Below are 20,319 nucleotides of genomic sequence, written 5' to 3'. Positions count from 1 at the left end.
GAGATGCTGGAATCTGGTGCAGAGGATGAAGGTTCCCTTTATAATGCGATCCTGCTCCTCAAGCTCCTATCGGATGAAGGAGAGCTGCAGCACGAATAGTCGTTCGGTACGGATAGCAATCTGCAAGAGCGCATTACGCAGCTTCGACACCACAGCCTACACCAACCAGGCACCTTGCCGTTCCAGGTTCCAGGTTCCAGCCACCCAAAACCCAGCGGACCGGGGTTTCTCCGGCGGGCCGCAACGACGCGACAAGCCTAGCGGATCGTTTGAACTCACCTTTGGTATCCGTACCTTTCTTTAGGTACCTCACCTAGGTACATCGCAGTTTCGTTTCGCACTGCCACCAGTATCGTCTCGCACCCACGTCCACACTCCACACAGGTGCATTGCGACAATAAACCCCAGCTTCTATGTACAATACTTGACCGGAACGACTTCGCTGAGCAACGCACTCTTCCCCCTGCAGCCGACTTTGCAGACAACAAGACAAGTCTCTATTATGTCTTCCATTGGGCCTCAACTGCCACCACATCTCACAAAGAGAAAGCGCATCCCAGACGATGAAGGCGTAGAATCACCACCAATGAAACAATCCCGCAACACTGACGAGATTGACCTGGAAGACGACTCCGATGATGATGGTTTCGGTCCAAGTGCGCCTGAAGTAGCATCCTCTAAGCTAGAATCGGTATCAAATCCCGCCGTGGGACCAACACTTCCCCTTATCAATCCGACAAACGCCAGCGAGATCGCTCTCGACGACTCCGAATCCGAGGATGGCTACGGCCCGCCCAATCCCCGCGTCGCACCGACAGCAGAAGCTCCCAAGACCAAGACTTCAATAGGTCCGACCCTTCCACCCAAACAAACCATAGGCCCTGCCATGCCGCCACTAAATCATCGCCTGGGCGCCGAAGTCGACGGCGGCGACAACTCCTCCTCAGACTCTGACAACGACTACGGCCCCGCCCTCCCGTCCTCGACAACGTCTGCCCAACGAACCCAGGCTGCGGCCGCAGCAGCAGCAGCGCAGGCCTCTGCGGGCCCAGTGGCCCCCCAGCGCGACGATTGGATGCTCGCGCCGCCCACCCAGTCAGGTTATCACGAACGCGACCCGACGAAGCTCAAGAACCGCAAATTTGCTAGCGGCAAGTCATCCGCGGCGGCAGCCGGAGGCGGCGGCGGCATCAGCAGCATCTGGACTGAGACGCCGGACCAGAAGCGCAAGCGCCTCGAGGACGCGGTCCTCGGTCGCGGGGATGCGACCGCGGCGGCGGGCCCACAGCAGCCGCGCCGTACCAAGGAGGAGGAGGAGCGCGACAGGCGCATCAGTGAGAATATCGCGACCGCACGTGGTCGGAGCATGTACGAAGACCATCAACAGAACAAGAAAGGAACCGCCAAGACCAGCAAGGATGAAGAGGAGGAAGATGACCCTAGCAAGAGAGCATTTGACAGGGAGAAAGACATGTCGTTGGGGGGCAAGATTGGGACGGCGCAGAGAAGGGAGCTGCTCAACCGGGCCAAAGACTTTGGTGGTCGTTTCCAGAAAGGGTCGTATCTTTGATACCCATGCCAAAACACAGGGGCATTTCTTTCCATGTCAATAGCAAAGCAACCAGGGATTCGTATTCCACACCTCTTCACGTTCTTGTTTATCTCCAAAAGAACAAAAAAGGTGAGCAACAAATTGGACAGCGCCTCACAGTTAAAGAATCTCTGGACAATGAATGTCACAGAAGGAGAAACAAAACCCATAATCTAGGTGAATGTTGTCAATTGTCATTATTCCGTGACGTGATGCCCATGTCGCCGCAACTCCGCCGCTCCCCTTGTAATTCGAGAGAAACCAAATCAAGTCAGGCCACCATGTGCATTGATGCAACTCCTTCTCTGCCGCTTCGCAGCAGAATCCTCCACCGTCCCCTTTTGTTCCATGTGGCCTCTCTCAGTCGCGTGTATGTAAGTGTGGGTATGAAAAAAAAGGCGTCGTCGTGTTGCATATATGATGCTGCCAACGTCGCAGGTCTATGCTGAGATCTGCAGATTGGTCTCTGGGGTATGATGTACACGAGTAGCACAGCAATAAAAACAAAATCGAAATATCAACCCATGCATACTATGTGCATGGGTAGAATCATCAGAAATGCGGTCACCGGGCCTCTGTGGTGGTGGTGGCCGGTGCAGTCTGAGTGCCGGCCTCGAGCTGAGAGGGCGTGACATTAGGACCGGCAGCCGTTGTCGGGCTGCCAGATTGCTGATCTCCACCACGTCGGAGGGGGTTACGGAATGCGGGCAGTCTGATGTTGGCGAGGAGACCACGAGATTCCTGATTCTCGACAACGGGCGGCGTGTCCGGCGAGCCCTGCGAGGCATTTTGGTTGGAAGATGCAGACATGGCCTGCTGGCGAGCGCGGCGGCGGCGGTCGGAACGAGTGTTGGCAGTCCGGTTACCTCTGTTGCGTCCGAAACCCAGGCGGTTGCCACTCAGGCTGTACCAAGCAGCCGGAGGGGCGTTGGGCATGTTGGCACGGGACGCCGTGCGGGCCATGTCGCCTGTGGCATTCGGATCGCCTTCGCCAGGGACTGGACGAGGCTTTGGGGTGTAATAGTCTGCCTTGCAAAGAGGGCAGCAAGCCCTGCGGCTGGTAAGCCACGGGTCGACGCAGACGGCGTGGAAAGCGTGGCCACAAGTCAGCCCGCGGATATCGTCGTCATCCTCCAGGGTGTCAATGCAGATAGCACAGGTGTCACCGCTGGTTGCCATCAGCTCAGGGGGGACGGCAGCGTTGATATGCTCGTCATCTTCGTCGTCATCGTCTTCGCTGTTGACGCGCTGAAGAGGAGTGGCAGAAGTAGGTGTGGATTGCGGGGCGTCAGCGTTGCCTGTTGTGGTCGAGGTGTTGCCCTCCTTCTTAACCGTATCTTCGGTCGTCTTCTCGGAAGTAACGGGCTTGTTGCTGGCGCCTGTGGCGGGGCGATCTTCGGTAGACTCGCGTTCCTTCGAGGGCAGCTCAGGTACGATACCGTCGGCAGACCGAAGACTGTTTGCACGACTGGGCGGGGCAGAGACGCCTCCGGCAGTGGGAAGGCCCTCTCTCGCACGTTCGCCAACCCAGGTCTTGTACTTGGTCATAGGGAACTTGTCGTTGACCTCGTCCATCGTCATCAGCTTCTTCTCGCGACGGCGGCGGTGCGGACGAGGCATGTTCTCCAGGTTGATGGGCTCTCCATCTTCGTTGAGACGCATGGCACGATTACGGGCATTATAGCGGAAGCAGTATTTGACACCAACGATGATCCTGATACAAATGTTAGCCGTTTGGTGGAATACATGAGGGAAGGCTGGGTAAGCAGGCTAACCATAGGTTGGTGAAGACAACTCCGAAGCCCAGAGCAACGAAGAAGAGCAGAGGAGAATTGGAACTACCACCACCGCCTCCGCCCCCCCCTCCGCCGTTGCCTGGATTGCTGGTAGGCGATGGGTTATCGGTGGCCGTCGTCGTCGGTGCGGTTTCGCTGAACGTCGAAGTAGGTGCAGCAGTCGATGGGGCCGGCAAGGACGAGGCAGACTCCGACACCTGACGCACCACGAAGCGGGAGACCTCAACCAGGACCTGGTCGATGACAGCCATTTTGAGGGTGGGTTTAATGATCCCAAAACCAAGTCCCAAGTCCAAGCTGTGGAATAGGATCGAGGAATAAAAAAAGTCGCACACCAACGGTTGGCGATGCCGAAGAATTAACTCACGGTCAAAGGTAAGGCGAGATCATGGAGGAGTGAGTTGGGTGTTGTAGGGGAGGAAGGTTTGCCTGGACTTGAAACCGGGAAGCCGAAAACAGCGTCTCTGGACGGAAATGGTGTCGATCTGAACCCCCGGTCGCATGCGGCGTGGAACCGACGCAACGGATTCTCGCTGAGCAGTGCAAAAACGCTCACTGAGAAAATCTGGCCGGGACCAAAATCGGTTGAAATTCCAATCTACCCTTGGCCACAGAAGGCGCTGAGAGCAGAGGGTAATTGAAACGAGAGGAAAACCACGACACGATGTCGGATGGGGGTTGGTGATGGAAAGGATGACAAAAGCAGGCAAGAGAGTGCGGAGTGAGGGAAAGTGCAGGTGGAGTGGGATAAGTATGGAACAGGACGTGGAACTCTGACGGACAGCAACAGTAACACAGCCCGGTCAGCGTAAAAAGTGGGTACAGGAGGCGGCGGGCGGGTAAGTGCGAGAGGAGACCAAGCAGGAAGAACCCAGTTACCAACCCCAGCCCAGACACCCAAACCAGCAAGTGCAGAATGGAGGGAGCAGCCAGCAACCAGCTCAGCAGAGCCGGCGGCGACAACGGCAGGTGCAGCCACCAGACGCAGCACTACAAGGTGGGAAGGGAAGGGGAGGGGAGGGGAGGGAGAAGGACAGACGAAAGTCGGGGAAAAGCGATGGAACGAAGCAGCAGTGGGCTGAATCTTGCAGTGGGATTGGACAGGGTCACCAAGTCAAGACCGGATGCAAGGAGGTGGAGGGAATAGTGGAGACCCAAGACCAGGGGTGGGGAAGGCAACTCTGGGAAGGGTGTTGGCTGCACTCACACTGTGCCACTGTGATGCCTCAGACAACTGGCATTAGGGATGCGGATTTCCAATCTAGTATCTGTACAGCAGCTCGACCGTAAGGTACCTTAGTTACATGCTGTGCGTGCCTGTCTGTATGCTGGTGCACACACCTCAACTCTCCCAAGCTGAAAAGTTGCACCCAACAAGGACGAAACGATTGCCAGTAAGCTGAACAATCTAGTGCCAGATGCTATACCACAAGACATTGTGCGTTCCATGTCAACTGCAAGGCCTGGGCAATTCAACGTTCAATGTTCAAAGTGACCGCCGTGGACACACATCGTCTTGGGGACTGAGCAAGTAGTCCAGGGGCCATTTCTGTCACTCCACTTCGTTTTTCCCGGCCCGGGATGACCGATCTAGTCCCGTTTGGGACAAGAAAAGAGGATACCTAGCACCATCTGATTGGTGGGTTTCAACACTCAGGCACGCCGTCATCCCTCTTCGAGACTAGAGCAGCGTCTCAGTGAAGAGTCTACCCAGGTCTTGGCTTGGGGATTGGCAATAGAGAGGCGGGGAGAATTGGAAGAGCAGCGCGAAACTTGGATAACAAACGATACAGCCTGTTGCTGTCTTGAAAGTCGCCGTTTGCTGGTTCAGAGCATCAAGAATGCAGATTGGAATATGGATACCGATTCCAACATTGCTTTCGGCGGAGCACCTTTAGTACGTTTACCAGTCAGTCCCCAAGGCGCAAAAAACATGCATGCACCCAAGCCATCGGCTACCTACATAGGCCAGTATCTTGCGTGGTTGGTGAAGGGCTGATGACGGTTGGCGAAGCGGCCATTGTTTATGCACCTAGACAATCCGGCTCACTGATATACCTTGGCCAGCCCCTTTGTTCTTTGTCTCCATTCTTTGCCATCGGGAGGCTAACACAGCCAACCGCAAACCCGTTGGCTTTATATGACGCCTCGTCTGGGAGGAAATCTCACATGGCATCAAGGGGCACAATCCATGCTGATCTGCTACGCAGGTACGACGGTATGTTGCTAGACGGCCAACGAGCTGGCAAGGGTCGCCGGAAGGAGCAAGCAAGGTGCTCCGCGCAATATTTCGAAGGGGTTTCCCTTGCCAATATCACCAACGGATATGTTATCCGTACTATGGTATTGATTGAAAACCCCTCTCATGCAACTCATCATCGCAGGATCGAGTCTCCTTTGTCCTGTTGTCCATGGTTTCTGCCAGGGTTGCAAAACAACATTCGCATCCACCGAGGTGCCTTGTTGAGTTATTCGTTTCTTGCTTATTCTAGGCGTGGCACTTTGTGTTGATTCACCATCCCGGTCACCACGAAACGATTGCCGACCTTGACCATCTGCAACACATGTACACTGCACGCGCACCTGAGCGTCTTGTCAAGTATCCTCCCGATGAACCTTTGCCCCCGAGTCAAGCCAATATCGGCCAAGCCTCCGGTTTACGCAATCTTGGAGACCAAAGCACCGGGTCGCTTGTGGGCAACGCGCTCGCACCGGCGAGATGGCACAATGGGGCAATGGCACTAGGCTACCCCGGCCCGGCGAAAAAGAAAGGGAGAGCAATACTTTGGAACCTGCCTTCGAGTCATCACCCAACCCATCCTATTGGTTACACAAATCACAGTACCTACAGCAGCCTGTCTGCCCGTTGCAACAATAATGAAGCATGGTAACGCATGCAAGATTCCGCCCGATACGGGAAGAAGCAAGTATTCGCCCAATCCGCACGGCATACGACGACAATTGTCACGCCTCGTCCGGTCGGTGCCTCCACGTCTCAGGCGTGATCAATTATAGATACGGAATCGCGAAATCGCGACGCTTTGCTACGCTTCGGCACGGGCGGTAAGTCAGTCGGTCTGAAGCCGGCAGTTCATAGCAGCCGAGTACATGCACCACCAGCCTTTTCGTGACGGGGGAAACTGCAAAAACCAGCGTGCCATCAGACCCGCTGCGACCACACGAGGCTCGGATGGACCTCCGGGACGCTTAGGCCGACGAATAATTGATTTCACCTCATCTTTGGCAGTGTTTCAGCATCACAGACAAAGACGACGCCTTTTTGCCACAAGGACTTCTTCATGGCTTCTTCCGCGACGGGCGACTTCAAGAAGGACCGCCTTGGCTCCGCATTTCAGTCAGTGCCACTTTCTCTCCACCTCCTGCTTGTCTTGTCTTGTCGACCCGAATTGACTCCTCGGACCCTATCGCCTCAGCGCTCCGAAAAGGCGCAGTTCGCAGCCCCTAGGAGCGTCTGTCCGCGTTCACTGTCAGTACGGGTATGTCAGTGCCATGCCATCCAACTCGGTCCAAGCGCTGTGTCGCTGTTGGTGTGTGCGCCCCCCGCCACGTAAAGATGTCAGACACATACAAAGAGTGCAATAGCGCTGCTTAGCGACATAGCACCTGCGTGCCTCGAACGTCTTATCAGACGCCAGGTCACAGCGACCCGACAGCTTATTGGCGAGTAGCCGCTTCCCTTACACAGTAAGTACTGTCAGTGTCAGTACCCTAGACACCAACTGCTCTGTCCGGCTCCGTCTCAAGAGCCTTCAGGCTTCGAGCCCCTGGAAACGCTTAGACACCTCCTCCGCAAAAGCTTGGCCTTCTTGGGGATCGTTGCTGTGCCTGGGGACGCCTGACTAACCACCTCGCAGCCTGGTTCGCAGTGCAATGACCGAGAGGCGGTGAGCTGGCTGCTGCTTTAGCTAACATGCGTCTTTGTCGACAAATGGAAGGCGTATCAAAGGAGCAACCAGTCGGCCGGCTGGCTGTCGGTACTGGTGCTGGTGCTGGTGCTGGTACTGGTACGAGTATGAAGAAGTCTGTTTCATGGTGGACGACTCTACGACTCACGTGTGTGTGTGTGGCGTGCATGTGAGAAGACAGAATCGGCCGCTTGATCCGTGGCTAACAGAGCGACAGTATGAGGAAATAGTCTTTTTACGGTGCGTCTGGGGATACGACAGCCGACGACTGGTGCCCAGTGGAGGAATGATGACGCTGACCGAAGGTGAGTGCCGTCGATTCCGAAGTCCGGACACACCACCAGATTATCCCCGCCGTTGATGACGGCGACAAGAGCAGCTTGGCTCCCGTTCGCCTGGCCATAAACGGTCCTCGTCACTTCCAAAGGCTCAATGCCATCGTGAACTACGCTGGACTCAGCCCTGCGCCTCCACACACACACACGCACGCTCAAAATACGACGATAACAATGTTGTTTCTCTTGCCTTCCGATCCGCCTGGTGGCTGGCTGCGTGCCCAATCTGTTAACTACTCACTCACTCATGGGGACTAGCGAATACTTCCACCCGTCATTGTGCCCTGAACCGGCGGGATGGAATGACCCACAGAAAGAATGAAGATGTCAGCCAACGCTCAGCAATCTCTCACGGTGGAAGGAAAGGAATCTTCGGAAGGCTGGGGTCGAAGAGGGCCCCTGACTTACAACTGGGATCATGCCATCATCGTCCTCACGCTCTCAACGCGCGCCGAAACGTTGCCGATCAGCGTCTCGGTGGGACCTTGGGGCCTTAGACCAGACGCATTTGAGATTCCTCGCCGTCCGCCGGGGCAGTTCTGCAGAATTTATCGGATCGTTAGATGGTTAGCGACAACCACACCACAACATTCCATCCGGGACTCGCGGGGTTGAATTCAACTCCCCGCAACCATCCCGGAACTGCAGTTTTGACGCTGTCGAACGAGATTCTGACTTTTGACCGATCCACCATGCCGCCTCTTAGCGGAGATAGGAATACTTCTTTGCCACCCTTCCCTCCCTGGGTCAGTCTCTGACCACAGATGGCACGAGCTGTCTCGCAACCTCGGCGTCGTGATGTCAGGCCACGAGTCGTGCGGAAGCCAAATGCTTAATTCTCTATCCCTCGAGTATGACTATGCCATCATGTGCATTCTTGATTTGTCCTCCCCCAGGTTACGTGCGAACTGGGGCAGAGCGGGCTGTGTCGAGGAACCATTGAACGTTGAAAGAAGACATGCCGATTCCAAATTGCCAACCCTCGTATGCCACATCGTTTGACCGCGTACCCTTGGCCGCCACCGCTGTCGACCAACGGCATCCAATGGGTCCGGTGTCCTATAAGTCTGCCACCGCGGGCACCCATCTTCGACGCCACAATGATCGACTCGAGCGGCAGGCCATGGGCAAGCGAAGTAGCAGCCCCCAGCCGGGCATGCGTGGGTGAGGTGGGGGGAACCAACCGCCCGCGTGCGAAGGGGAGAGAAAAAAAACCACGATCTGTCCCAATAGGCACCCCGCTATATCATGTAACATGTATGGGAATCTGGAGTCCTTGAGGCCCTGTTCGCGAATCGTATCGTTTGTACATTAGCACTAGGCTCCTGTGGATTCATTCCGATGGGCCGTGGCCGTCAGCAAGGAATGGATGAGATCATTGTACCGCCCCTATTCGTCCACCTTTTGCTTGGTGCTGTCGATCCTCGACGCCGTGGCATCCGGGGGGGGCGGGGCGGGGCTACGACAGGGCCTGGACTGTGTTCGGCTACAAGCTTCCTGTCAACTTAGCCCGCTGCGATAACGACGGCGCGATGCCACGGGCGGCACAGCAAATAAGGAAAGCCGGTGGAGGCCCAAGTACTGAACCCGGCCGGTCACGCGCTTTGTCCCGCGTCGTCCGGAGGAACGGGGTTGAAGCTGTCAGCAGAAGGGGTCGGACTCTGAAGGGACTTTGAAGGGTCTTCCGGTCCTCCAGATCATTATGCGGTACTCGGTTCGGATGGCGTGCCATGGAGATGAGCGAGACGACGGTCGTCAGAACGACAGTATTTGTGTACAATGCAGATGCACACTACTCCGTACCAGACGAGAGGGGTAGAATTCTTTCAATCGTAAGTAAACCGGGAGGCCCAAGACCCCTCCCCAGCCTCAAGCCAAGAGAGGTTGGGCATGCGACAAGCAATCAACCCCAACATTTCGTGACGCGGCCTGCTGCTCCTGCGCAATCGGACCCTGGGCTTCTCCTCACTTCCGACCCCCGGCCCGGCCCAGCCCAGCCCAGCTTGCAGCAGAATGCAGAGTCCGCGGCGTTCTATGCGCGTTTTTCGCTTGGGACTCGGGAAACAGACAAGTCACTACCGCCGGGGAGGAAAAAGAAGGCGGGCGAGAAAACCACGCGATGCGGAGGGGGGCACTGTTTTTCACAACCACGTACCTGTATTCGGTAACAACGCGTGACCGCGTGCGGGGTTTCGCGGTGTTCCTTGAGGCCTCAAGAACTAAGAAGGACCGCCTTGGCTACATATGGATCCCAGTCTTGGTCCAACCCCCTCCTCCTTGCTCGGTTTGATGGTAGCAGAGAGGATGGAGGCATTTGAGCGCACATTCCTTCCGCATTCATCATAAGTGTTTTCTTTGGACTTGAAGACGACCATTTCGGTCGACGTTTCCTTCTGTTCATCGCCTTCTCCCAGGCGTATCCGTACTCTACCTTGTGTTATGTGTATGTGAGTGTGCCTGGTCCATTGTTTCATACCCGACTACCAGGCCTTTCTTTTGGTTTCTGCTCGACTACGAGAACTTAACGATGCACTGTTTTTTTTGCATCCGTATCTGTCCCCAAACCTCGCGTGTCATCCCCTACTGCGACCGCCTTACTCGGACCATCCCCGAGTCAAGTGAGTGTGGTCAGGGAGGGTGGAAGATCTTCGGGGGCTGGCGTCGTTAGGGCTTGCCGTCTCTGCTGGTCGACAGGCACTTTATCTTCGGCAACCCCCGGCCCCGGCACGGACGACGACCGAACAGGGCTACGGCCCTCCCGAAAGTTTCGATTGTCCCGGCAGGTCTTATAGTGTTGCGCCGTCTGTGCTGTTGATCTTTCCACCATACGACTTGTGAGAAACCCTCCCCCTCCCCAGCGTTTTCGAGACCTGAGGAAGAAGGAGTGAGGCGAGGCCTACCGCATCTTCAGGACTATGCCACATGACGCTCCGGTGCTCCCGGGTGCAGGACAGTCCCTCGCGGCGTGCTGAAGACTCGTAAAGCTCACCGTCAAGTGGGGCACACAGCCTGAGAGCGCGTGGGGCTTGCGCTGGATGCAGCCCGTGTCGAGGAGACAGAGTGTTTGTGCTGTTCCGGCGACGTGGAGTTTCCGGACGGCCTTGGAGACGGCCCGGGCGAGTTCGGTCGGCATCACGGGGCTGGGTTCTTGGCTTGAAGAAGCTGGAAGGAACGGCGCCGGCGGCCGGACGCCGGCAGGCGTTGGTCTTCTCTCCAGTGCTCAACCACTCGGTCTGAGGGCTCGGTCTTCATGGTCTACCTGCTTATCGGTGCATAGGGGGATAACACTAGTTAGGCAGACAAAACCTCGTCGAGCTTTGCCATTCTGACACTCGCCGTTCGTGAGAAAGGGGAAAGGTTCCGCCAGCAATCTGCACCGGTGAAAGTTTTACAGAGCAGCCCGTCGCTCAGCGAGGAACATAGATGATGGTAGCCTTCCGCCGGATAAATAAAAGCCGCGCGCGGAAGGGGATTGCTGCACAGGAGAACAGGTTCGTGTTACAGGAAGAAATATCGCTGCTTCTCCGCTCGGCATCTCCATCATGATGGGTGAATCCTGGTTTTGCCGCTGCCTCGAGGTGGCCGCTGGCAGCTGTTGGTGATTGATTGGCCGAGGTTGATGTATTTCCCATTTCGACCTGATTGGATTAGAAGGCCCGGAGGTATGACTGCCGTGAATCTTGGCCATCTAGTAGGAGAGAAACGCACACCCGCGGGACTGTGTTCAGCGACCTCTACAGTCTACATCGTACAGTCCGTTTTGGTTTGGCAGCACTTCCAAGGTTCACCGTGGTTGAAAGCCAATGTCCCATGTAACAGTAGCACATCCCCGGCAGTCGACCATCCGGTCCCATTTTTTCGCGGATCGGGCTTCTCAGAGCTCCGGGACTTTGGTCTCGGTCAGCAGATGGCAAAGACTGGAAGCACCGGGCCGGTTGGTAAGTTCTATATTTCGATCGTTCTTCCTCCGTTACGCTGACGACGGCTTCGTTATAGCCTGCACCTTGTTGTCCGAAACAGATGGGTGTTGGCGTTAAATGGAAAGCCATAGGATTCAAGCCGATGCCAAAAATGTCCAAGTTGAGCCGACAGATCCGTTCCCGGCCTCGCGGACAGAGCAAAGCAGTGAGTTCTGGGGCGTGATCCTCGAGTCACGAGTCTTCGTAATGGCCTATGTGTACCAGACTGGCTCAGGTGTTGTAGCCAGTCAGGGCCACGTCTAGTGCTGTAACAATACGAGAAGAAAACATAGTCATCATTAAACACTATTCGTCAGTCAATCCTACTCGATAAATCTCGCGATGAAGCTCGCCGGCGCAGCCCTCTCGTTCCTAGCTTCAGTGGAAGTTGGTCCTCTGTGGCTGATAGCAAGCAAATAGTGTTACCGGTTGCTGTAGAGTACCTAAGAATAAATCATTGAAAGATTGACGGAATGTTATGCCGTTACTGTCAAAGAGTCATCTCTCCAGGCTTGGATCGTTCGGTCAAGCTTGTGGACGGCATTCGGGCTGTCGCTTCACGGCTAGTGGGCGTCTTGCACATCTCTTGGCAACAGCCGGCTGGTCTGATGTGATCAACATCCCCCTTAACCTCTCGGATTCGGTGCTGCCTGATTTCTCACCGGACCAGCTAGATGGATGATGGTTGTCGGGGTCCCCACACATTCTGCCCGGTTCCGACAACTCGGCTCGCTGCCCCCCAGTGCTTCAGAGCTTCAGGGCCTCAATCACAGCTCCACACAGCCTTAATCCCATGATTTTCCCCGACTGAAAGTTCCTAGCAGCGTGAACCACCTTTTATCCCCTCCATCCTACTTCCCGAACACAGCACAGCGCAGCACAGCCCCACGGAACCGACGGAGAGAAACAAACAACCTAGCGACTGGTGTGAACACGCGGGACCATTCCATTTCCAATTCCTCCCCCCCTTTGCCTTGGTTCCCACACCGACTTTGTACCTACACGGATACCACCGCAAACCGAACCAACCATGCCTCCCACGAAGCTCCCGGAATCCGGCAACCCGTTGTAAGTCTGACGACATAAACCAAACCTGCACCGCTCCTTTGGCTCTCGTGATACGGATTTGAATTCCCGTCCAAGACTATTCTACTGTCTCCACCAACCTCTGCCTCCCAAATCTCTCATCTCACCGAACTGTCCTGTTAACCCCCTCATCGATACCCAACTCCCAGGGTCTGCCGGACCGCCGGCGGTGGCTCAGCTCACGCGTCCACACCCTCTTGTGCGCGCCGGGGGGGGGGGCATGGAGACGGATCCTTCATTACCCCGAGCCTCGACCTCTTTATGAGCTTCACAGAGCTAACGCTATCGCGTCAATAGGGTCTTTTTTGATATCACCCTTGGCGGTATGTCCACGCCTTTCCTCATTGGGACATACATTCATCCACCTCTTCTTATGCTCAGGTGCTGCGGCGGGGGGGTAAGGACCAAGCAGGCGGACCCGGGGAATGATGGGCTCCAACGTCTTGGGCTTGCATGGGATACAAGGGAGGTCTTGGAACCGTCGGAGCCATTCGCAGACGCCGTCCACTTGTGCACATGCCGAGACAGACGGCTTAGCACCAAGGTTCCGCCCTACATGCCGGCCTGGCGTGTCATCTAGTCCGCAAGTCGGCGCCGTCGTCCAAGAAGAGGCCATACAGCAGACAGACCCTGTCATCGACAATGGAGGAGGGCCGTGGCTCAGCATCTTGACTTGGTGGCTCTGGTCTCTGTCGGCTTCTTGGCTTGCCCTCCGTCTCCGCCGTCTTCCGTCTCCGAACCCCCTCCCCCCTCCGGCGATCAGGGTCTTCTCGCCCATCCATCCCAGGTACCGTTTCTGACCTCTTGAAACGAAATACAGGTGAACCCTTGGGCCGCGTCACTTTCGAGCTCTTCAAAGATGTCGTGCCCAAGACGGCCGAGAACTTTCGCCAGTTCTGCACCGGCGAGTCCAAGGACGCCCGTGGCCGTCCGCAGGGCTACAAGGGCTCCAAGTTCCACCGCATAGTGAGTCGGCCACCTACCGCAATCCCTCTCCACGAGCCCGGCCCTTTCTCCAGGGACATGCCGCGACGGGATAGAGAATATCACGAGACTGACAGTGACGCGTTGCAGATCCAAGGCTTCATGTGCCAGGGCGGAGACTTCCTAAACGGCGACGGCACGGGCTCCGTCTGCATCTACGGGTCCTCCAAGTTCGAGGACGAGAACTTTAACTTGAAGCACGACCAGCCAGGCCTGCTTTCCATGGCCGTAAGTCCTCCCCCCGGGGACCACCTCTGCCTTTCTCGCCCTGCTTGACCCCCTCCTTCTGGCGTGTGCCGTTGGCCCGATGATGATGCTTTGCTGACATGCCCTCTTTGCGCCCGTAGAACGCCGGCCCCAACACCAACGGCTCCCAGTTCTTCATCACTACCGTCCCGACACCCTTCCTTGACAATAAGCACGTCGTTTTCGGCAAGGTCGTCGACGGCATGGACATTGTCAAGATGATGGAGGCCACCAAGACGGGGTACCGCGGCAAGGACCAACCGAACCAGGACGTCGTCATCGCGCAGTGCGGTGAGATGTGAGTTGGTCTAGAGGATCGGCACACGGCTGGTCGATGTACGAGGGGTTGGCGTGGTTGGCGGTCCGAGATGTGGATGTGGTAGCGAAACTTCGAGGGTCCAAAGCGCATTGGTGCCTTAATGTCGACCTGAGGCTATGAAGGCCGAGGCGCATTCAGGCCGGTAGAGATAAACCCCCCAAGAAGGACATGCCGCTGTGCCTTCATTCCGTCGGGAACTTCCTGGCCTTTACAGGACTCGCTTATATGCAGCTTCGAAGTAGCTTTGCCCAGACGGCGGACAATCAGAGGCTCATCCTCTCAGATAGTCATGTTCAATAGCAACTGGATCCGCGTACTTCGTGAGCTGCCTTTATTAGAGGGTGATCCCTGCCGCTTCCAACCTCCCGAGCCGTTACCTCATTGCATTCACTGTTTCTTGCATCGCATCTCAAGGCTGACAAGGCCTATCGGAGAGCAGGCCCCGAGGGTTGAGCTTCCATCTATGTTTGCAATGCCTTGGCCGATAGGAGGGTTTTCCTGCCTCCTCCGTTTGAGGCACAAGAACTGACCCGACTTGAGAGGCTCATGAGGGCAAGATCTCCCGCCTGTTCCCTCTTGCAAGAAGAGTCATCCGGATTTTCTGAAGCCACGAGCAGCCCAGGACAAGGAGAGGCTTCTCGAGTTTTCAGTCAGTGGCATACACATGTACATACTATGCCCCTCCAAAAAACTCTGGTATACTCTAACGTGTTTTGCTGGAGGGCCTACCCTTGGTGAGTTTGTGGGCTGTCTGCCGGTAAAGCAGGCATATCCAACATTGCTCAGCCATCGTCTATAACAATGTCTAGCCCTGTATTGTATCACAGCCATACTGTCTAATTTACAGGAGTCACATCTGACTTGGCAATCTACATCACCTGAATCATCCCAAGAACCTGAGATGTAGTCTAAGTGATGAATCAAGAGGAAAACCCCTGCAAAGAACCAAACGAGCAAGGGCGCACAACAAGTCACTCCACAAAGACATGCATAGTCATGTTGCATCACATGTCACGTAGAAGTTTGCAAGAGAAGTGTGTGAACTAGCTTCCATAGTACTACCAAACGTCCCGTCGAGTACTAGAGCCTCTGCGTTCCATAAACATTCGATGTGTTGCCTCATCATCCATTTCACGCCCATTTCTTCCACCCACCCACAGTGTCTCTTGAGTGCAGCGTCAAGCCACCCACCCCAGAGGGAGACACAAGGGCTGGATATTGGAAGCAGAGCGGTATGGGAAATATGGGGGATATGCTTCCCGAACCATACCAGACCTGAAATCAAGAAAGAGAAGAAAAAGACCTCGAAGCCAAATGAGGCAATGACAGAAAAAGAAGTTGGTATCATCCTTTGTCCTCCAACGCCACCGGAAATTCCATTCCGTTTATATGCCAGAGTCGTCAAGAGAAAAGAAGAAAAACCCTGCCTACACAGGTTCTTTGGGGGCAATGCTTGCAATCCGAAATGATGCCTTGATACTCCTGTTCATAATCCATTGTCCAATTCCGTGACTGTGAATGCCGGAAAGCTGAGGAGAACGTGATGACTGTAACTGTATGTACCGAGTGACCGAAGAACTGGAAAAAGCCCATCCTCCAAGAGGGTGACAGGTAATGCTGGGTATTGCTGAGAAGTGAATGTATGAAAGAAAAAGAAAAGAAAGAGAGAAAGCCGTTCCTTGAACCGTGAAAAATACGATTTAGTGTTGAAGTTGTCAAAGCAAGCTGGGGTGTTGGTTGGTGTGATGCCTCCTGACAGAGCAGTCGACGAATAGATCACTGAGTGTGTGTGCCCCTGTCAGTGCTTGCATGACTTGACACAAACAGCTTAGTCGCGCTGGCCGAAGCTCCAAGAGTCTCTGCCACGGATGTGACGACCCTTAGGGGAGGATCCGACACTGGCCTGAGCAGCACCATCACCACCGGCAGGGTTCTGGGTGGGAGTGGGAGCCGACTGAGGAGTTTGGGTGACGGTGACCATCGAGTAGAGGGTGACAGGATCGGCAGTGACAGTGACTACACGAACGTTGTCAGTGCCACCAGCAACTCCGGCAGCGGGGGCGGTGGGAGTGGCAGAGGCAGTGGTGGCCGCAGCGCTGCTCTGAGTGCCGTTGTTGGGGTTGGAGTTGATGGGGGCATCCTGACCGTCGACGCTGACCTGGAACTGGTTGGCAAGCTGGTCCTTGATGGCATTGTAGTTGTAGTCGGGGTTCTCGAGGAAAGAGAAGGCAGCGAGCTTGTCGGTGACTCTGTTGGAGGCCGAGGCAGCCTTGGCGCCACTAACCAGCTTCTCGCCCTTGACCTTGACGGAGGAGCAGCTGGTGTAGATCTCGGGGATGATGACATCCTCAGAGGTGACAGCGCGCTTGTCTTCGGTGAAGCCGGCGGGGAAGTCGGCGAACTGGCCACTCTGAGAGGCAGCAGCGGCGGCCGGGACGAGGGTGGGCCAAGACCAGACCCAGTAGAGGGTGTAGTCCGAGTCTTGAGCCAGGTCCTCAGGGAGCTGGACGGCCGACTGACACCAGAGATCACGGCCCATGGGTTGAGCGGCCTCGTGGGGGAACTTGGCCTGGCGCTCCTGAGAGATGGACTTATCGTTGATCTGGTAGCACTGGCCATCGTCGAAGTTGCGAGTAGCCAGGAGGCGGCCACGGCCGTCGCCACCCTTGCCATCAGTGGTCCACTCGCGGTGGACATCGAAGAGGGTGTCGTCGGGCTTAGGCTGGGTGGTACCATAGATGAAGATGGTGCCACGGTTCAGAGGCTTGTTCTCCGGGGCGCCAGGAAGAGAGACATGACCGTTCTCCTGGTAGCGAAGAGAGACGAAATCGCCGGGAGCAGCAGTGAGGGCAGGGAATCCCTCGAACTGGTTGCCGAGGGTCTGCTTGCACATGGCGAAGCCATCATTTGGGATACGGTTAGTAAACGTAGCGTCGTTGAAGGCAGGACCAATGCGTCCAGGCCATCCGGCAGAGAAGCCAGCAGGGCCGATGAGGGTGCCGTTGGCGGCAACTCGGTTGAGCTGCTCAACCCAGGTGTGAGACTCGGCAAGGTGAGGAGCACCCAGCATGGTCGCGATGGCAACGGCGAGGGAGTTGCGGCGAACCATGGTGATTGTTGTGAGTGTGGTGAGGTGAATGGGGTAATGGTACGTTTTTTGTGTAAGAGGGGGAGGGGAGTTATTGGGTTGTACGAATAGGAAGCTGTTGATGATGCTCGCAGAGCAAAAAGTGGTGAGGAAGAATCTGATGAATTCGCGACGCGATTCCAAAGGGAAGGCTGAGTGAGGGATTGTGGTGATGGATTTTTGAGAAGAAAGAAAAAATCTCAGAAGGAGTGGGAGCTTTCTAGCTGGTGGAAGAAGTTAGGGCTTACGTTTGTGAGCTGGAGGGAAGGAGGTAAACAAACCGGGTGAGGCTACAGAGAAGGAAGGAGCGCGTTGATGTGTTTTTTCCCAGTCGAGTCTTTCCTAAAGAGTCGAAAAGATAAGACTTTGTGGCTGTCTTGTTGTTTATGTGTGTTTGTTGTGATTCTGAATGAGAAGAGGCTGAGATAGAAAAACTTCTCTTGAGGGCCCTTAAGTACGCAACCTATCTGATGAAGTGGGCAAATATCGTTGACTGGGCAGGAGCGCTGAGCAGGACCAAGTTGGTTGTTTGTGTGTGCACACACACACACGCACACTTAATAATTTTCTTTTGATAATTAATACGACCGGCGCAGTCAGGTACCAGCTGAGTCAAGAACAAGAAAGTTAAAGAAGACAAATAAAGTGAGGCCCTCTGTGCTGCTACATGTGAGGGAATCGGCAAGGCCCAAAGGTGATGCTTTGATTTGAGTGGGGCAGCGGTGAAGGTGAGGTTGAAAGGTGAGGCAAGAGCGCACAACCCAGGTGGTCGACTTTGTCTGGGGAGGAAAGAGGAAGGAAAAATGAATGGATAAAGGGAGGTGCCTGCCTGCCTCAAGCGCGTACAACAACAAGGGCTGTGGAAATTAGGCGGTCAGGACAATAGGCCACCAGGGAAAAAGGGAAACAATGCGATTGTTTCTTCCTTTTGTCGAATTCCGTAGAATTAGAGAGGCCGGACAGAGAGGCCGGACAGAGAGGCCGGACAGAGAGGCGTGTGGTCGATGCGGGAGATGAGGTCGAGACCAGAAGACCATTTTGGGATGTGCGACTGGGTTGGGTTTAATATCACGATTATCTCCTCAAGCGCGGCAACGCATGGCTTACATCTGCCGCCATATCCTGGGCAATCCCTACACGTCTAGACTTATGCCTTTCTTCTTGCTCGCAGCTCAGCCAGTTGCGTAGGGTGGGCGAGAGTCAAGATCGACACAGATGGGTCCTCGGACTGGCAAGCAAAGACCCATGCGGCGCATCTTGGGAGTCGCGATCCCAAACGACAGCGGTGGGGGGGCGGCATGCGCACACTCGGACAGGGGGCCTTTTGGGCGTCTGGCCAAAGAGCGCGCGACACCGCTCGAGTGCCGGGGAGGGGCGGCCATAGATAGGGTCGAATGGGGCTTTCACTATGGGACGAAGACGAAGGCATGTTTCTGGTGCGAGCTGCTGGTCGCCAGTCGAGCACGATGCGTAAAAGGCCCCATGGCTGACGTTTGACAAGGAACGGTTGAGGTCGAAATGTACGTCTTGGCAAAGGTCGCGGTAGTGTACTGGTGGCAGCTTGGAGGCCGGGGGAGACGTCGGAGCAGTGGGCACTTGACGGGAGATGGTCCGCGCTACGGGCTACCCAGCGTTGCAACCTGCGCGCGGGTGGGGCTTGCAACGGGGCTCGATGTACCCTTTGGCGCTGCTCTGCCGCTGTAAGGTACTAGCCCTCGTGGGGCTGTACCGATCTTGAGCAGGGGTGGTAGGCGCCTCGGTCCCTGTTGTGCGTGTCGTCGCCTGTGTCCAAGGATGGGCACCGAACGACGAAACGTGTACCTCTACAGGCTAAAACGTATGGGTGGGAGACTTTAGTTTTCATGCTTCACAGCAAAATCTGGAACAAGGGGCTCGCACTCTCCAAGAGTCGGGAGCCAGCCAATGCACTTCATCCAGTCAACCATGTCCATGCGGCCCCTACCCGAAATAGGCGAGCTCCAGACACAAGGGTCCCCAACTACCTTGACTGGCAACGAGCGCTCTGCACGTTGGTGGCGCCTGCCAAAATTGGCACTTTTCCTGCTTGTTCCACCGACCACCGATTGGCCACCATCGACGCGCCGACGCTGTTCCCGTCGTCCACCTTATTCTCTTCGTTGCCTGTTTTCTGCTTCTACAACCGTCACCCGCCAGATCGACTCAGCCTCGTTGATTCCCTTTTCGCTTTGCCGCGCCGCCCAGAAACAAGGGTCTGGTAATCTGCTCGACTGGTTACCGTTGGCGCAGACTACCGCCAGACGGTCGAGGAACAAGTCCCCACCTCGGTCCGGGCGACTACGAACGCTGACCAGTGTTCTATGCCAGACTTGGCTGATACCAAATCGGAATTGCAAATGCTTCCAATGCGTGTACGAATATCTGTACTCCTAACCAAGAGTCCCTCTCACACTCGGGATCATCAGTGAGCTACTGCAACGGCCACCGGCACCAAAATCCCGGCCAGGACCAGTAAACCCAAGCGAACCGAAGACCAGCAAACCAGAACGGGTGTGTAGCCCACCAAGGATTGGAAGCACAAGCTTGGACGCCTACACGGCGTCTACAAGAGTGCAATGCAAATCGACGCGAAACAAGGGCCCACGGCCCCCTATGTACCGTGGACCATGCCTTTTGTTGCCGAGGGATTGTCGCCTACGCCTCCGTGCTCAATGCCCTGGATACGTCGACCTTTAAGGCATGCCCCAGCAAACAATTGCATTCTCGTCCCTGGTGGGAATTCGCCAACCGTCTCTGTCGGACTGTCTGTGCGCACCTTGATCTTCTCTTTGTGTACTAAAGTCCGCCACGACACAAGATCTACGGGAACGGCTTCTGCCCAATCGTGGCTGAGGCTCAATCGACAGCGCTTGCTCTCTACCACCGCGAGATTGACGACGCGCGATCAACAGCTGCCACAATTTCAACCTCC

At 55.7% G+C, this 20,319-nt stretch overlaps 7 protein-coding genes across 7 annotated transcripts; 3 read left to right on the top strand and 4 right to left on the bottom strand.

Moving 5' to 3' along the window:
* The first annotated feature begins 141 nt into the window (after positions 1 to 141).
* Positions 142 to 1,665, top strand: CDEST_12219 (uncharacterized protein). Its single transcript, XM_062928375.1, has one exon. The coding sequence runs from the start codon at positions 503 to 505 to the stop codon at positions 1,568 to 1,570; it is 1,068 nt and encodes a 355-aa protein (XP_062784426.1). The 5' UTR covers positions 142 to 502; the 3' UTR covers positions 1,571 to 1,665.
* Position 1,666: 1 nt separating this feature from the next.
* On the bottom strand, positions 1,667 to 4,098 carry CDEST_12218 (Putative Zinc finger, RING-type). The gene is made up of 2 exons (XM_062928374.1): positions 3,367 to 4,098; positions 1,667 to 3,305 (listed from the first exon to the last, which is right to left on the bottom strand). The coding sequence occupies exons 1-2, from the start codon at positions 3,636 to 3,638 to the stop codon at positions 2,156 to 2,158; spliced, it is 1,422 nt and encodes a 473-aa protein (XP_062784425.1). The 5' UTR covers positions 3,639 to 4,098; the 3' UTR covers positions 1,667 to 2,155.
* Positions 4,099 to 6,686: 2,588 nt separating this feature from the next.
* On the top strand, positions 6,687 to 7,422 carry CDEST_12217 (uncharacterized protein; the record flags this gene model as incomplete). Its single annotated transcript, XM_062928373.1, has 2 exons — positions 6,687 to 7,092; positions 7,263 to 7,422. The coding sequence occupies one exon, from the start codon at positions 6,687 to 6,689 to the stop codon at positions 6,957 to 6,959; it is 273 nt and encodes a 90-aa protein (XP_062784424.1). The 3' UTR covers positions 6,960 to 7,092; positions 7,263 to 7,422.
* Positions 7,423 to 10,521: 3,099 nt separating this feature from the next.
* On the bottom strand, positions 10,522 to 10,781 carry CDEST_12216 (uncharacterized protein; the record flags this gene model as incomplete). Its single annotated transcript, XM_062928372.1, has 1 exon — positions 10,522 to 10,781. The coding sequence occupies one exon, from the start codon at positions 10,779 to 10,781 to the stop codon at positions 10,545 to 10,547; it is 237 nt and encodes a 78-aa protein (XP_062784423.1). The 3' UTR covers positions 10,522 to 10,544.
* Positions 10,782 to 11,389: 608 nt separating this feature from the next.
* Positions 11,390 to 11,697, bottom strand: CDEST_12215 (uncharacterized protein; the record flags this gene model as incomplete). The annotated part of the gene is made up of 2 exons (XM_062928371.1): positions 11,390 to 11,536; positions 11,623 to 11,697. The coding sequence occupies 2 exons, from the start codon at positions 11,695 to 11,697 to the stop codon at positions 11,390 to 11,392; spliced, it is 222 nt and encodes a 73-aa protein (XP_062784422.1).
* Positions 11,698 to 12,447: 750 nt separating this feature from the next.
* CDEST_12214 (Putative cyclophilin-type peptidyl-prolyl cis-trans isomerase domain-containing protein) lies at positions 12,448 to 14,558 on the top strand. Its single transcript, XM_062928370.1, has 5 exons — positions 12,448 to 12,675; positions 12,991 to 13,016; positions 13,514 to 13,659; positions 13,768 to 13,905; positions 14,025 to 14,558. Exons 1-5 carry the CDS (start codon positions 12,638 to 12,640, stop codon positions 14,223 to 14,225), a joined length of 549 nt encoding a protein of 182 aa, XP_062784421.1. The 5' UTR covers positions 12,448 to 12,637; the 3' UTR covers positions 14,226 to 14,558.
* Positions 14,559 to 16,070: 1,512 nt separating this feature from the next.
* On the bottom strand, positions 16,071 to 17,351 carry CDEST_12213 (uncharacterized protein; the record flags this gene model as incomplete). Its single annotated transcript, XM_062928369.1, has 1 exon — positions 16,071 to 17,351. One exon carries the CDS (start codon positions 17,349 to 17,351, stop codon positions 16,071 to 16,073), a length of 1,281 nt encoding a protein of 426 aa, XP_062784420.1.
* Positions 17,352 to 20,319: the final 2,968 nt, after the last annotated feature.

Source organism: Colletotrichum destructivum, chromosome 8, assembly GCF_034447905.1.
Source record: "Colletotrichum destructivum chromosome 8, complete sequence".
In the NCBI taxonomy this organism is placed as follows: domain Eukaryota; kingdom Fungi; phylum Ascomycota; class Sordariomycetes; order Glomerellales; family Glomerellaceae; genus Colletotrichum; species Colletotrichum destructivum.
This window is presented reverse-complemented; position numbering and strand designations above follow the sequence as displayed.